The 15,425-nt window shown below is 37.6% G+C and overlaps 2 protein-coding genes across 4 annotated transcripts; one reads left to right on the top strand and one right to left on the bottom strand.

Annotated features, from left to right (window-relative positions):
• The first annotated feature begins 47 nt into the window (after positions 1 to 47).
• LOC104591709 (transcription/mRNA export factor) lies at positions 48 to 7,090 on the top strand. The gene is made up of 5 exons (XM_010250691.3): positions 48 to 681; positions 834 to 921; positions 1,318 to 1,412; positions 5,287 to 5,363; positions 6,548 to 7,090. Coding segments are annotated over exons 1-5 (336 nt in total). The 5' UTR covers positions 48 to 679; the 3' UTR covers positions 6,622 to 7,090.
• A 1,676-nt stretch (positions 7,091 to 8,766) lies between these two features.
• On the bottom strand, positions 8,767 to 11,951 carry LOC104591712 (uncharacterized). 3 transcript variants are annotated; one of them, XM_088904188.1, is made up of 6 exons: positions 11,788 to 11,951; positions 10,147 to 10,856; positions 9,880 to 9,980; positions 9,656 to 9,739; positions 9,461 to 9,571; positions 8,767 to 9,157 (listed from the first exon to the last, which is right to left on the bottom strand). In XM_088904188.1, the coding sequence occupies exons 2-6, from the start codon at positions 10,766 to 10,768 to the stop codon at positions 9,116 to 9,118; spliced, it is 960 nt and encodes a 319-aa protein (XP_088760314.1). In that variant the 5' UTR covers positions 10,769 to 10,856; positions 11,788 to 11,951; the 3' UTR covers positions 8,767 to 9,115. The 3 variants fall into 3 exon arrangements, with proteins under 3 accessions (XP_088760314.1, XP_010248997.1, XP_019052290.1); XM_010250695.3 differs by having other exon boundaries at positions 10,147 to 10,749; XM_019196745.2 differs by having other exon boundaries at positions 10,147 to 10,742; positions 11,788 to 11,950.
• Between the last annotated feature and the right edge of the window lie 3,474 nt (positions 11,952 to 15,425).

Below are 15,425 nucleotides of genomic sequence, written 5' to 3'. Positions count from 1 at the left end.
GTTGGATAAACTGGATGGTCCATCCCATCTTTAACCACGCTCTTCCGATACCATGTCTTCAGGGTTGGAGAGTTCAGATAGGAGCGCATGTTAACTAGGACTAGGAGCCGCAACTTGGGGACACCGTGGGCGTGGGCCGATGCCATATCTTTTCGCTATTATAGTCATAGTTCATAGATTTCCCTTTTCTAATGTTCGTCTCGGCAGCATAAATTTTCTCATTTATTTCAGCTTTACAAAAAAAAAAAAAGAAAGGTGCCAATCGATTAGTTGGTAATAAGGTTTTCTGCTGGGGATCGAATGCTGCCTGCACATGGATTGGGAGTTTATGGGTTTGGGCGTTTGGATCAAATATGGACTACGGAGCACAATAGGATCAAATACGAACTACGGACCACAACCGACCGAAACCCGAATGTGTAAAGGTCCGAACTCGGAAACTCTTTCCTTTCCGGGTGAGCCGTGAGCGCTTCTCCTAAAAGAGATCCTAACCGTCTGATTCATTGATCAATTCTCACAGTGTCCCATAGAAAACAGAGACTGGAAAGTCGGTGCACAGAGCCCTTTCTTTTTCTTTTCCCCCTCATCTACTTAAAGCATTTTTTCTCCCGAATTTCCCGCAAACAGAGAAGCTCATTTCAATTTGCCATTCAAAGAAAACAGGAAGAGCGAGAGAAACATGTGAGTACATGTCAATTTCTTAATCTCTGCTCATTTCCTGTGGAAAACATGTACTGAGTTTAGAAATTAGAAGCGATTTCCTCTTTATTTTACTTTATTTTTCTTTCTTTTTCTTTAAATGTTGTCGCAACTGATTTTTATTTGTTATTAAGGAGGCCTTCAATCAATCGTCCCCCAACTCCAGAAGCAGAGGAAGATCAAGAAAAAGAGCCTACCCTTCAAGAAATCATTAACATCAAGGTATGTTTATTTTGTAAATAACAAAGGAGTCACCCCCCCCCCCCTCTTTCGATTTTCAATATTTGCAGTTTAATTGGGCTGCGTTAAATATCCCGACTTAAAGGTAATGAAGGAGGACGAGAGATAACTAGAAAGTCTGCGTTTTCCCCAAAATATTCCTTTCTTTTGTTTAGATTTTTAAGGCTCGAGAATGTTAATTACGCAATTCGTCTTCATTGGTCTTCTTAGTTTGTTGCCTTTTTTATCGTTACCAAAAAAACAGAGAGTTGGTCCCAGCTTTAGCTCTTGGGAAGGGTAGACTGGATGCCGTCCTAACAAGTCTTGTTTTATGTTGTCTTTTTTAATTATCATTGTATAACTAATTTTATGTTATTTTGGCCATTTATTTTCCTTTAGTTGATTGAGAGTGGAGAAAAAGAACGACTGAAAGAGCTTTTGAGGGAAAGACTTACAGAATGTGGCTGGAGGGACGAAATGAAAGCCTTGTGCAGGTTTTCTCTTGTTCAATCTTTATTGTGTTCTAAGTTGCTAGATTCTATTTAATTTTAGTTATCATTTAATCTGGTTGGTTAGTGCATCTTGATTGTAAATAATTTAATCATTTCAAATATATTGTTAATATCTTCTTACTAAGCATTTGGGATACTAAAGTATTTGATTTAGTGGGAATATAAAATGAATGCAAATTTTTAGGAAATTTGCGAAGTGGATGACATCCTGTTTGAAACTTAGAATTCTAACTCCCATCATAACTAGGGGAGAAAATTTAGAACTGTTTTTTTTTTTTTTTTTTTGAAAACTTAGAACTGTAACCTAGCTTAAAAGTAGATAATAGGTTTCTAGGTATAATTTTTTCCAAACCTGGGGAACTTCATAAAAAGGCACCAAAGTTTGGAAGAAAGGAAAAACAGCAAATAGAAGAGAGAACAGTTTTTTTTTCTTGGTTGAGCATGTTTAAGCTGGTATTCCTATTTCTTGACTTCCCCCTAACCCCATTTCACAACTTTCCTACTTTCTTAGATGGATCTTCATTAACAGCTTGCCAATATTCCTATTTTCTTACCAAAAAAACTTAAATTTTATTTTCTTCATACGGAGGATGGCTAAAACTTCAGTTTATTTTATAATCAATGACGATACTAAAGGTAGCAATGAAAAAAGAATGATCGCTCATGCCCCAAGTCTAATGGACATGTTGTGAGAGGCTCAGCTGAGAGCTGACAGTCTTGGGTTTGAACGTGTCATTGTCTCCATGTGTCAACCGTTACCTACATTTTTGTTAGATCTTGAATGCTTTTGATTGGTTGTGAGATGGTGAATGTTGTTTGGCATTAATTGTCTTTTAATCAAATGGTTTATGATTTGACCATGTAATTTTGAACTTGAGTGCATTGTATCATTTTTAAAGGTAAGTTCGAAGATCTGTTGTACCCTGTAGCACTTTGATAATAGTTCTGCTGGAGGTTTCTATAGATGTCTTCTTATCCTCATCCTGGTTAAAAGAAAATTATTCCTCCTAGGACTGTTTGTCACTGTTTCGAATGGTTTTATTCTCCAGGAGAAAGCAAACTCTGAAGTGTAATCCTGATTTGCCTTTTATGCGGTATGTCAGATCTTTGTAATATTGATGCAAGAAAGGAAAGAAAAATGACAGATATCAGGGTCACAACTCATACTTCATAATACAGTTAATTAGCAGATACAGATATCAAAGGTCTGAGAATATGGTTGTCTTGTGCACTTCTGGATGGTGTTCTTTATCAGTGGCTGATGCCGGAGAAAACAAATCAAATTTGGATTTTTTTTCTGATTTTATGTATTTTTTGTAATGTAGGGCTATTTTGGTCATTTTTATGTTACCTGTGACTCTGGCCTGGTTATTTGATATTTAGTTGTGTTTAAAAATTGAAAGCCATTGGTTAAATGGTTTAGGAGTATTGAGTTTTCTCATGATAGTGACAAGTCTGCATTTACTTCTCATAGGATTGACCACCCTATAATAATGTCTGTATGTATTATGTAAAGTGCAAAAGCTTAGAAGGATAAATTGCTTATCATACCAAATTGCTCATCCTTTTGTGCCAAGTCATCTCCAATTGCTTATTATACCAGATTTTATGTCAAAACTTTACTTAAATCTCTAGGTTTCCAGAATATTTGACTTTTCTTCACAAAACAGAATTTTTTTTCCTTTTATAAAACCATTCATTGAAGCCTACCAACCCCCCCCCCCCCCCCCCCCACACACACCATCTATCCAAGCTAAATCTACCTACAAATTTTCATCAAAACATTCCAACTTTGACCTATTCTCCAATTCACAACTTTTCACAATTTTTGGAACAAATCTGCAGTTGTTGCAATCAAGTCTTGAGATTCTTCCTAAGCTAAACCACTCCTACCTTTAGTTCAAAGGTGGTCATCCCTAAACCCTTTGTAGCCCGTCATTATCTTCCTAAACACATCATTGGGTCATTCCAGTCCCATATCATTTGCTATTAGTCCTACATTAATTGGTATTAGAGCTGGTGGTTCTACATCCATACCCTATACATATTTTAATCCCACACAAGAAAAGTTATAAGATATTTTCCTTTCTACTCTTTGTTCAAAGTTCTGAGCTGGTTGGACTGTATGTGGACCATGTAGTGTAGTGTCTGTTTCATTGTCTAGTGAGATGTAACTAACCATAAAAATTCTCTGTTAATATAATTGTCATACCATTTACAGAAAAGATATTTTGAGTGTGGTATTAGATTGTGTGCTGTTACTTCTGAAGCTATCAACCCTCCCTCCTCTTATAATCTTATTACTTCTAAAGTCTGAGTTACTGGGGTTAGCTCAACATACTCTCAAAAAATTAAGGTTTTATCTACAAGCAAATGGACCCTTCTATCATGTACCCTCCTTCCCCCTGTGGGAGGAACAATAGCATGGAATTGCTGCTATACAGTCCTCTTCTAACCCATTTCTCACCAAGTGCTCAGCTAAAGCATTATATACCATTGGGATTGATCTGAAAGATGTCGAATGCTCCCTTGTGAAAATTTTGATATCCCTGATGTGAAATGTCAAATCTCCATTTACCAGTAGCCTCTCCTTTGGCCTATCTAATGGCATTGCTAGAATGACCTTTGACTAAGAGATGACCAAATTACTATCTGCCTTCTCAGTTATTAGCCCAGAAGGAAATATGGTTTACTTAAGCTTCATTTAATCTACCTTTCAAGAAGACCAGAAGCCCATACAAAAGGACCATCTTGCCTAGAAAACATGTCTGTGTTCACAACAGGTTGATTTATTATAAAAAAAAATCAAAATTCAGTCTGATATGCTGGGAAAGGCAAAGGTTAATATCTCTGCACACTTAAGGCTGTCATGAAGATGCGTGGATGACGGGTAGAAGGTTTATTCAAAGCTCATTCAAACTTATTTAGTGAAACTCTCTGCAGGTTGAGGCCCATTAAATGAGTAAGCAAGTAATCCTATTTTTTTCGAAATTAGTGCAGAAACAGACTTGTTTTCAAATGTTTGGCTATTTCTGTCATCCCTAAAGAATGTAATTTCAAACAATCTTCCAGTATCTCACCATCACCTCACTACTTGTCAACATCTTCAATACTCCACTCTGAGGTTGGAAAGGTGGCCAGTAAGGCCTATATTGGAATGTTAGATATCCTGGGCAGTGGCTCATTCTAAGAAAATGCAGTCAACTTTTTCCCATCATCAAGGCAATAGAAGCAGGCCCAAGGAGAAATGAATTTGTGGAATTCTCTTCCTTGTTACTTGGCATCATGGTCTTTCCTTTAAAGGCTTCATAAGCCGTCATAGACTTTAGCTGTGTAATGGTGGCTGCAAAAATTTTGGATGGTTTCTCTATGTCTGGAAGTTGATCCAAATATTCTCAGTGAAATAAACATTCCTTTTCTTATTGTAATGTTCATAGCCACTTGCATTGACATGCAAAGCCATCATTTCATAATATTCGCAATAGTATCTTATATTCTTACTGTATGTTAGTGTTGTCTGCCAATGTATTAGATTGTCTCTTTAAGGTTGAAAGTTGAACTATCCTGTTCAATAACCTATTTCCTATTTTGTTGTGTTAGTGTCATCTATGCATCTTATGCAACATAAACTCTGGTTTTCATTTCTAATTACATAAAAATAATATTTGTTAACTTTTAGTTGCAATCAGCTAACTTTTTGACATGTCTCATTTTTCCTTGATCATGTATCTATAAGCTTGATCTCCAACTCTAATCACATTTGTCATGTAATATTTTGTTTGAATGTGATGCCATCCTCGATGTCTGAAGGGTTTATCTTTTCTTTTCTTTATTTTGACTTTTTGGTGGGTACTAGGGCATTTACCAGGAAAAAGGGAAGGAACAATGTTACTGTAGATGACCTTGTGCATGTGATAACTCCAAAAGGCCGAGGTGGGATATTCTTTCTTATGCCTACTTTATACATTGGGAAGGAACAATGTTCCTCATCCCCTTGTTTTTTGTTATATTTTTCTGTCACAAGGTCTTGATTCTTGTTTTCTGTTAATCAATATTTGACAATTTTTTTGTTAAGTATCATGTATCTTTTAAAAATATAATGCTGTAACCTATTTATTGATAAATGATAATGTATAGCAGCTCCATTGTTTTCAAGGTGCCAAGGCGAGGCTAGGCAACAGGGGAGTGCCTTGTTGCAGTAAAAAACATGTATCCTTGGGTAGTTCCCTAGGCTCCATAACCATGTTTCCTTAGTAATTATCCATAATTTTTCATAACAAAAGTATAAACTTCATGTTTAAATATAAAAAATCAACATATCCATGAGAAGAAAAAGAAGAAAGAAGAGATGAACCCCTATTTTTGTTATCGGAAAAGAAGAAGAAGAAGAAGATGTGTTGATTAGAAAAAAAAAAATTAAGTTCTTCCTTATTGGTTCAGGTTTTGAAGTCTTTGAGGGTTCAATACAGCAGTTAGCAGTGTCAGTGTTGATTAAACCCTAGAAAATAAGAAAATAATAAAAAGAAATTAGTATATAAACACACAAAACGAATATTTTAATTTAATAATGCCTATTTTATTATTATAATCTCAAAAAAATAAGAATATAAAAGTACAAAAGTTTTCGAGGCAAGCCTCTAAGGGCACCTTGTTGCCTAGGCGTTGACAACTATGACCATTCATCAAAAAGAAAAACAACTATGACCAGCTCTTATGAGTGATGTCGTAGCTACAGGGTTAATATTTATTGCAACTTCACTAAGACATTTTCTGCCAGTTTCCATCATGCTTAGAAGTTAGACCACTTTAGTTCTTAAGTCATTTTTCGGTATTTCAGATGGATGTGCAAAATTAATGGGATTATTCTCCAATTGTTGATAATTTATCTACTTATTATATGTATAAATATTCATGATTTAATTTCTTTAGTATCTTGAGTAGATCAATTATGTCCAGGTTTTCTTGTCTTAACTGCTACCTTATGCATAAAGTGGTCTTATGCATAAGGTGGCGATTTCGCCACCCAAAATTCATATTGAATATAACATAGGAATATTTCTTTATTAAACTATGTGATTGACATTTTATGGTTTCAATTGCTTTTTTTTTCCATGCAGCCTCAGTTCCTGATTCTGTAAAGGCAGAATTGTTACAACGCATACGGACTTTTCTCGTGTCAGCCGCTCTTTGATTCAACAGGCATATTCTCTGCAACTGCAAAAACTCCACTCGAGCTTCATAATTTTCTTCTAAGATGTGCTTCTATGCTCTACGGCTGGGAAGGTGTTTGAAGTCTTGCAATGTCAGTCCTGTTTAAAGTCTTGACGGAACCTGGCTGTCGTTTAGAATTACCCTTCTGCTTGGGTGAACTGTCTGTTGTATGCTTCAGGTAATGACAGTATAGCATACATGAGAAAGGAAACAAATGCCTTGCTGCAGAAGCTTCAAAGAACTGATGTTGTATTTACTTTAGGGCTTAAATGATTGGGGTTTAGTTGTATTGCTCTGATCTTTGTGTCTTACTTCATGGTTATAATCTTGGATGTGTGGTCCAATTTGGCTTTTGGCCCATCCATGGTCCATACAGTCCGATCTTTGGGTCACCTGTATCTTGGTCACGTTAAACTAATGAATCTTTATCAGTCTTGGTCAGTAGGTCACATGTCGAAGCCAGATTAAAGTAGCTTTTTCAGGATCTACTAGTACAGTAATATGCTTTCCCAACTTTACATCTAAGGAAGGAGCCAAGGGTAGAACGATAGGCTCAGGCTGCCTCCCCAAGTTGATGAAATGGGTGCTTCGCATAATCATATTTTATGTGTCGGACTCGTGCCCATTGCCCAACCACTCTAATTCCACGGATCGTCTAGGTGCCCCTTTTTCTGGGAGAAATCTCACTTTAACCCATCCTCTGAGTAAATTTTAACTGTATTCATATATATTCACAATAATTTAAAACTTTTCCCGTTTGTGACACGACGTATCCCCCGTTGTTGGTATCAACTATCAAATATCAATACACCAAATATCACTGTTCTGCAGCAAATTTTAAATTTGTTAAGTGGTAGTAAACGAATGGGCCCGGCCCAAAGCCTGAGTCTAATACAGTGTAAATCAGGCCAGAAGCTCGGCCTGTGAACAGGTCTATCTAGAGTCATTGATCCCAAACTTTATTTTGGACTTGTGGATTTCAGAACTTTGCTCTCACTCACCATTAGCATTCTATTAATTAATTTCATGAAATATTACTTTTAAACATTTTCCAAAACCCCAAACTTCCTTTGGGATATGAAACCATTTTTCCCTTTTAAATTAACTTTTCTAAAATCTTAGCTCTCGTCTCTCAGCCACCGATCAGTGTATTGACACTCGCAATGTGTAAATTTTGTGTATTGAAGAGTATGGGGTCATTGAAACTAGGGTTCGACTATGATATGGAAAAAATAACTGACCAATATTAATGGGTCAGGGGACAAAGTGAGTACAAGGTATATCATTGATTCCACAGCCTGCTACACAGCATTCACCCGTTCAGCTAATGCAATGGCCGAATCCAGCTCTCCATAACGAACTTACAATGAAACTGATAGGGAGACTTAAATACGTACTAGAGTGCAGAGCACAGTAGCTTTACCCTCTATTTTAATGAAACAAATCTGTGATTAAATCAGCTATTCGTTTTTCTTATTTTCTGCAAGACAGAAGCAGGACTTGGATTGTTTGGTACATAGAACCGTTTGCCATAAATGGAACCACCTCATTGCCACGCTGTTTCCGCAGAGGCGCAGACAACCTGGATTGCCTTTCGAAATTTTTTCGCACGTGGTTTGGACTTTGGCCGTGATGCCAGAAGAGGATGAGCAACCATAGAGGAAAGACTGGTCCTGACCAGGAAGGAGCCCTATGACCCTATCCAATGTCCGAATGGGCATGGACCTCTCGTCTTCTCATTTCACAGTGGTTTTTCTTTTTTCAAGTTAAATTATTTTTATTAACCGCATTTGACTAAAGTTAAAACCAGGGTATAAATTAGACGGTTAGGTCGGGTTAAAGGACCAATCAAGACCAAGCCCTAAAATTGCTGGCCCAAATCTAAACAAAATTCTATCATCTCCGTAGCAAAGATACAAGGAGCAGTTTTAACTCTTGACGCCCGCTAGTGAGAAGGTTAAAGTAGTAAGATAAATATAGCTGCAAGCAGGAGAATGAAACGAATAATCCCCGAACAATCTGGCGGAGGCAGGCTGTAATGTGAATAAATATGTAAAAGCACTCTTCTGCATCTATAAGGAGATGGATAGCACACAAACAATAAAGATGCCCACTTACAAGCACGTAAAAAAACTTGTTAACATATCAAAAGACTTGGCTCAATTTCACGGGCTTGGCCCTTACACGCTCTTCTTTCAACATTAAATTCTGTTTAAACTATAACATCATAATATAGGATTTACCCACTTCTGAGGTATCTTAACAGTACAATCTACATGACCATTCGACAGGCACGTATGCCTTCCCGGGACTCTTGTTGAGAAGTTCAAGTTCCAAGTTCCAACCCAACGGACTTAAGCCCCTAAGCTTGCGCTTCATGGAAAATCTGGGAAAACCACATATGACACACCACCACAGACAAAATACACAATTCGTCCTCATGTTCCCATAGCATGGAGAGCCAATAGACTGTTTCACATGCTTCCTTGTTCGCACAAGTCTAGTAAAGCCAATGTCTGTAAAAGCAAGAAACAGAGCTTACAACCATCAGCTTAGTAAGAGAATATAGCAATAGAACATGTAAGAGTAATGGCAGATGGCAGCTTCATACTACTACATAAAATATAAATGGAAAGCAATGATCAATAGAATGTGTGAGAATGTTAATGCAAGGGTTGATATGAGAAAACTTTGTATGCCATCACTCAACAGATGACAATCATGAGAGTGCGCGGATTGGTGCCTGAAGCAGAAATGAGAAGAAGATGCTGAAACATGGGATTATGGCCAAATCACGCTCAACATTCTTTCAATCTCACCTCTGGAACAGAGAGCTCAAGACGAAACTTGGGACCATCATAGTGATGTAAAACTGGCCTGAAAGCATCTTCCTCCAACGCCTTGCAGAGCTTCCTAACACGGATCCTTACCTACTTGGAAGAAAAAGGAAAAAAAGTTAATGCTCTTGCTCTGGCAAAAGACAAATGGTTCCAGTTCAGCCATACTCAATTTACCTGTGCAGGAAACCTTGATTCACCTTTACATTTTTTATCTTCCCAGGCTGTCGGATCGATGTTAGATCCCCCAAAACTTGCTGCCTGTAGGAAAGCACAACCAAATAAGACAGAAGAACAATATCCAATTTATCCACAAATAAATAAACTTGCTGCCTGATTACTGACTCATCAGATTGCCTTGGGATATGAAAATGAAATAAATAACAGGCATAAGAGCGAACCTCAAATATCCCATGAAGTTGGTGAGTGGTATAGTTATAAAGAAAGAGGGGCAACCCAGGTGTTATTGCCCGAACAGAATCTCTGTATCTTGGTGGTAAACCTGCCATGCCAAGAAAACAATCAGCTTAAATTAAAAACATACATTGTAAGAACCCCTTCAAAGCATTTTCTCAGAAAACTTAAAGCCTAAAAACGGACCAGACTGGACGCATGTAAGCATTTTCTCAGAAAAGAAAGCAAATGACAAAGAAAAAACTTAATCTGACCAAATAATTGCCGCTTCAAATCTTCCTGCATTGTGTCATTGTTACACACGAAAATGTATCCTCCAAGGACCTCATTCCGTGGAAGTGTCTCTGTCGAAGGCAAGGTCTTGAACCTTTTATCAACAGCATTGTTATTGTTGTTGTTGTTGTTGTTATTGTCATTGTCATTGTTGTTGGTGTTGCTGCCGTTAAGATCTTTGTTGTTGTGATTACTGTTGCTATACTTGCTATTGCCAATTGCCATGTTTACATTTATGGTATTATTTCCGCTGCTTTTCTGATACAATGTGTTGATATTATAAATGCCAGTTCTCAAAGAACTCTTGTTCAGAGTTTCATTGATTTTGGAGTCCAAACTCAGCATGCCGAAATTGAAATTCTGAAATTTGTTGTCTTCTTGAAATCCACTTTTCTCTCTTGGCCTTGTTTCCACTGGGGCCTTTGAAAGATCAAGGTTGTTTGTACGTTCTCCCTTTGACTTCATCTGCTCTGCAAGTTTAGAAGCAACCATAAACCACTGGTGATCCTCCGAAGCCTTAGATCGTCCTCGAAGCTCATCGCCCAACTGCCAAAAACTATACTGGCTCTCCATCATTCTGAACCCTAAAAAGATAACAGACATGATAGATGCACGGTTAGATAGATTGATTGATCGTTAAGTAAATGGCACAATCATTTTAGTCCAAAACTCATGTCATTGAAATATACTCCTGAAATATATACAATAGAAGCCATGTCAAAGCCTCGTCAAAAACATAATTATATTGTAAAACGGTTGGTGATTGATCTTATTTAATTAGATTGCACAGAGCTGACTATTATGATCATATGAGAAAACAAGAGAATAATACAATTGGCATCGCCATGTTGTGACCTAACCATTTTCACATGCTTATGAAAGAACTTCAAACATGAATTAAAAAAAGAAAAAAGAATTTCAAACAAACAACAAAAAACAATTGCAAAATACAAAGATGACTACTGGGGAAACAGGGGCAGGATATTACTAGTCCTGATGTATATCCCCCCGCCCAATGGTTAAAAAAATTTAAAAAAAAAAAAAAAAAAAAAGAAACGTTAGCATTCTAATAAAACAAACAAAATTATACTAAGAAATTAGGAATGGAAAGGATAGGGCAAAAAAAAGGAGGAAAAAAAACTGCAGTCCATAAATCATGAGCCCGACAATATTATCCTAAACGCATTTTTATGGGAACATCAAAACATGTCCCACCCTTCACGAAAATGAAGCCATATTCAGTTTTTGACCCGCTACCATTGCGCTTCCGTTCTGAAAACAGCTAAAATATATCACAGCTATTTTAATCACCGGGATGGCAAATCTCACTTCAACAAATATAGAGAAACATTCATGAAAAACAAACTCCACGAGAAGAAGGTTACATATACAGAACCAAAGCTAAACCTGCTTAAATGAAACTCATTTAATATTATTTAGTTCGGTTGGCATTTTGTTCCAAAAAAACGACAGAAAGAAAGAGAAAGCCATAAAATAGGCAAAATTCTGAAACCTGGATCTAGCATCAGCTCATTAACACCGGAAACACACACGGGAACCAGAGACAAGAGTATCAGAAGATAGGTTTAACTGAAAATGCAAACAAAGCATATCTCACTGACCTTAATAAGAGAACGATAACGGAGAAATTTAAGGCTCGATCTTCTAGATCTGCTACAATAAACTCTTTAATAGGAGGAACCCTAGATTTGGGGATCCAAATAAGAGAAGAAACCCTCCTTTTTCTCCTCCGCCCAGCAAGGGAAAACACGACAGAGGAAAATTGAAGGCTGATCCTTTTTCATTTATAGTAGCAACGATACGAAAAGGCCCTTGAGGCTTTAGAGAATTACATTTATGTCTTAAGTTTCGAAATTCGCTTTAGTGTGACGAAATTGCCACTGCCACAATCCTTGATCTTCCTGGCTTTCGTGGCCCGTGGCTCTCGGAATTGCCGAGATGTCCACGTCCACTAGGCACCTGAGTAGCGAGTACTCTGGAGATGTGAACTCCAGAGTAGCAGTGATTAGCTGACGTCAGGAGTTGTCACTCAGCTGTTCTGTTCAAAAGAAGACTATCCAATAAGGCGCTCTCATCGGTACTCCCACGTGTATATCGAATTCACATCTGCGCCTCAATAACGCCCCACATACACATCTCAGCGTACATAACGAACATTTTCATACTTATATCATCGGGAGATGTTCCTAATACACGGTTGGGATATGTTGTAGGGCGTATTGTGGAAGTGAAGTTGTGTATATTTAGTATTAGATTTAAAATATATGAATAAGAGTGTCAATGGACCAATTTTGGACTGAATTGGAGGATTGGATGGATCAACAAAGCATATTACTGGTTCAAAATATTTATTACATTTAATTGGACCTTGTCCATTCGTAATAATTTTATAATGGGTTAGATTGGATTAAGCCAACGTAGGATTGGCTCGTTGGTGTGTTAGCTGGTTTGTTTTAGTATTGGTGTAGAATCAAATCCTTCAATCATTACTTTAGGGAAAAAGAGATCAGGGGAAAGTTATTAATGGTGTATAGCATAGAATACTAACAAAATGGACCAGGATTGGATTGAAATCAATCTAAATTAAAACGAATTTGAACTTGAACAATCCAACATTGAATTAGACTGGTCCAAAATATTCATTGGATTGGATTAGACCTAATCCATTTATAATAGACTTACATTAGATTAGAACGAATTTGACCAAATCCAATCCAATTGACACTCATATATATATATGAACTTCTCAACCAACGAATGATAAACACGTAGGCACTCAGTGACATAATGAAACTATCACTCTAAGCAGCTAAATGTTGTATCCGTGGTTGGATTGGAATATCTTGTGATCAAACATTCTTGGATCATGATCACTAAGTTGGACCGTCGATCTCTGACTTTTGGGCCACCACCCATCGAAGATGCAGTCACCATGCCAGTTGATGGCTTATTATTTTGTGTGATTTTGAAACCTTGAATTGAGGTGGGACCTCTCGGCTAGATTAATGCATGAATTGAAATCACATAGTAACCATATGAAATGCTACCTTGGGGCGTTAACCAACCAAATAATATGGGATATTTATTCCCAACTTACTTATATTAAGTTTGTCAATTTTAAATTAATGAAGTGGCATGTAATGGACATAATGATCAAAATTTCGAAAACTCCATATAACTATGACGATAGTGGATAATCAATTCTTTGGTAACATTCTCATTTTTAAATCCTTGGGCTCTTCGTCTTTGGTAGGTAAAAGCAGTTACAACGTTAACATTTTTGGTGAAGACTCCACATCCATTATCTACTTCACACTTGAAACTTGAGAGCTTTTCCCGCTTTCTTCAGTTCCTCTCTCTCTCCCTCTTTCCTTCTACCAACTTTCTTTCATCAGCTTGATATATCATCATCTGCTTTTAATTTGATGAAACCAAAAGCCGTGCATTGTTCATTTCAGATCATCAGACTGTAGAAAATACGGCCGGCCGCCTCATCTCTCAAAGTTGGTGACGTGCCTTTGTTTATTTCTTTATCTCCCATTGGAATAATGGAAAGAGCCTTCCTCTCCTTGTCCATGTACTTATTGCAGCGCCCGAGTGGAACAAACCTTCATCCATTACCACATTTAAGTTTTTAAGTTTAATCCATGTTGTTTGCTCAATGTGGCGGAGAAGGTAAGCTAGGGGGAATGGGATTTCTTCACTGTTACATTAGTTTGTAGTCGCTAGCAGCCTACGTCAAATAAAAATGAACACCCATATATTCTAAAATCAATATAGAACATTTGGCATTTTATCGCCTTTTTACGGTTAAAATGTCCCTACAAATATAGAGTTTTTAACCGCAAAATGAAGATAAATCCTTACAATAAGAAATGTCAAATGCGTCTTAAATGCTATTATAAGTTAATTTTAATTAGTACAGAAGTGGCTTTTCTGTCCAGCTAGCACTATAGTCAATGGTATTATGGAAAGGGGAGCCGATTCTGAGTGGATTTCCCGGACGTCGTGTATAAAGAAACCATAACTACATTCCTCACATCTATATATGGTAGTTTAACGGGTGCCAAATGCCTATCAATCGGAGATCAAACATTAATGCATTAACTTCAATTTCACAGCAAGGAAAAGAACTCAGAAAATAAAAAATAAAAAACTGACTGTTCACATTCGACAGCATCTGCCGTCTAGAGGGCTCGTAATTACCATGTGGACAGCAGACGCTATGGATTATGGAACGTAAATATCACATTTTTCCCAAAAAAGAAAATAGATATATCATTATTTATGGCGTCAATACTCAATTGATGAGGGCGGATTTGGCCCTCCAATGATATTGTGACACATGGCACCTCGAAATAATTAGGTGACACCTGGAATCACTTAAGCAACAACTTGTCTTAGTCAAATTGATGGTGTCTCACCTGACGGCCTGGCACGGGTATGAAATGGCGGCCTGTCACAGGCACGAACTAGCGGCCTGGCCCAGGCGCCGACCTAGCGACTTGCGAGACGTGCTCACTGACAAATGAGGCATGCATATCCTAACACTCCCACGATCCTTAGAAGTTGGCCCACGTGCCGAACAATTCGGAGGGTGGTCAACGTGCATAGCGGTTGCCTCAGGGAATCTCGGAAATCTCGGATGCGGTGGATGAAGTCCACGCCAAACAATGCCTATATAAAGGCACCAACCCCAATGGCATAGGGGGAAGTAAGCATATTCTAGCTCTAATACTTTTGTGATTTTTATCTCGCAGTCTACTATAAGAGTACTGACTTAAGCATCGGAGCGACCTTGCCGGATTAGTCACCCCGGGTCCTCTAACATTAATTCATTGTAGGTCTCTAAAGAACTACGAAGCTCAACAATCAATCCAGCTCGGCACCTAACCCGCTAGCTCGGCCCTGTCAATTCGGCACCTAACCTGCCCAGCTTGACCCAATTAACTCAACACCTAATCTACTCCCAACTCAACATCCAAGTCCTCATCCAGCAAAAATTCATTTCGACCTCTGAATCATCAACCACTTAAAAGCAGAACAAATGATGAATTACTTAGAAAAAAAATTAATACATCACCAAAAATCGATTCATCATTAAAAAAAAATGGTATTCAAATGAACAAAAATTTCAATAATACCCACGCTAATTCACGTGAAAGAAACAGTTTTGGATGGGGCTGAGCTTTAGCATAAACTATCAAACAAGTCAAAGTATGTGGTGGGATATGTAAAT

Source organism: Nelumbo nucifera, chromosome 4 (assembly GCF_055504915.1).
Source record: "Nelumbo nucifera cultivar China Antique chromosome 4, China Antique-T2T, whole genome shotgun sequence".
Classification (NCBI taxonomy): Eukaryota; Viridiplantae; Streptophyta; class Magnoliopsida; order Proteales; family Nelumbonaceae; genus Nelumbo; species Nelumbo nucifera.
This window is presented reverse-complemented; position numbering and strand designations above follow the sequence as displayed.

Bases quoted from the DNA above. Each gene is read 5' to 3' on its own strand.
- LOC104591709 (XM_010250691.3), top strand. The intron at 922-1,317 runs GTATGTTTATTT...ATTTTCCTTTAG, and splicing joins AAGAAATCATTAACATCAAG to TTGATTGAGAGTGGAGAAAA. The intron at 5,364-6,547 runs GTGGGATATTCT...TTTTCCATGCAG, and splicing joins GATAACTCCAAAAGGCCGAG to CCTCAGTTCCTGATTCTGTA.
- LOC104591712 (XM_088904188.1), bottom strand. From the start codon at position 10,768: ATGTCTGTTATCTTTTTAGGGTTCAGAATGATGGAGAGCCAGTATAGT. The intron at 9,740-9,879 runs GTTCGCTCTTAT...GCTTTCCTACAG, and splicing joins AACTTCATGGGATATTTGAG to GCAGCAAGTTTTGGGGGATC. The intron at 9,572-9,655 runs GTAAATTGAGTA...TCTTCCAAGTAG, and splicing joins AATCAAGGTTTCCTGCACAG to GTAAGGATCCGTGTTAGGAA.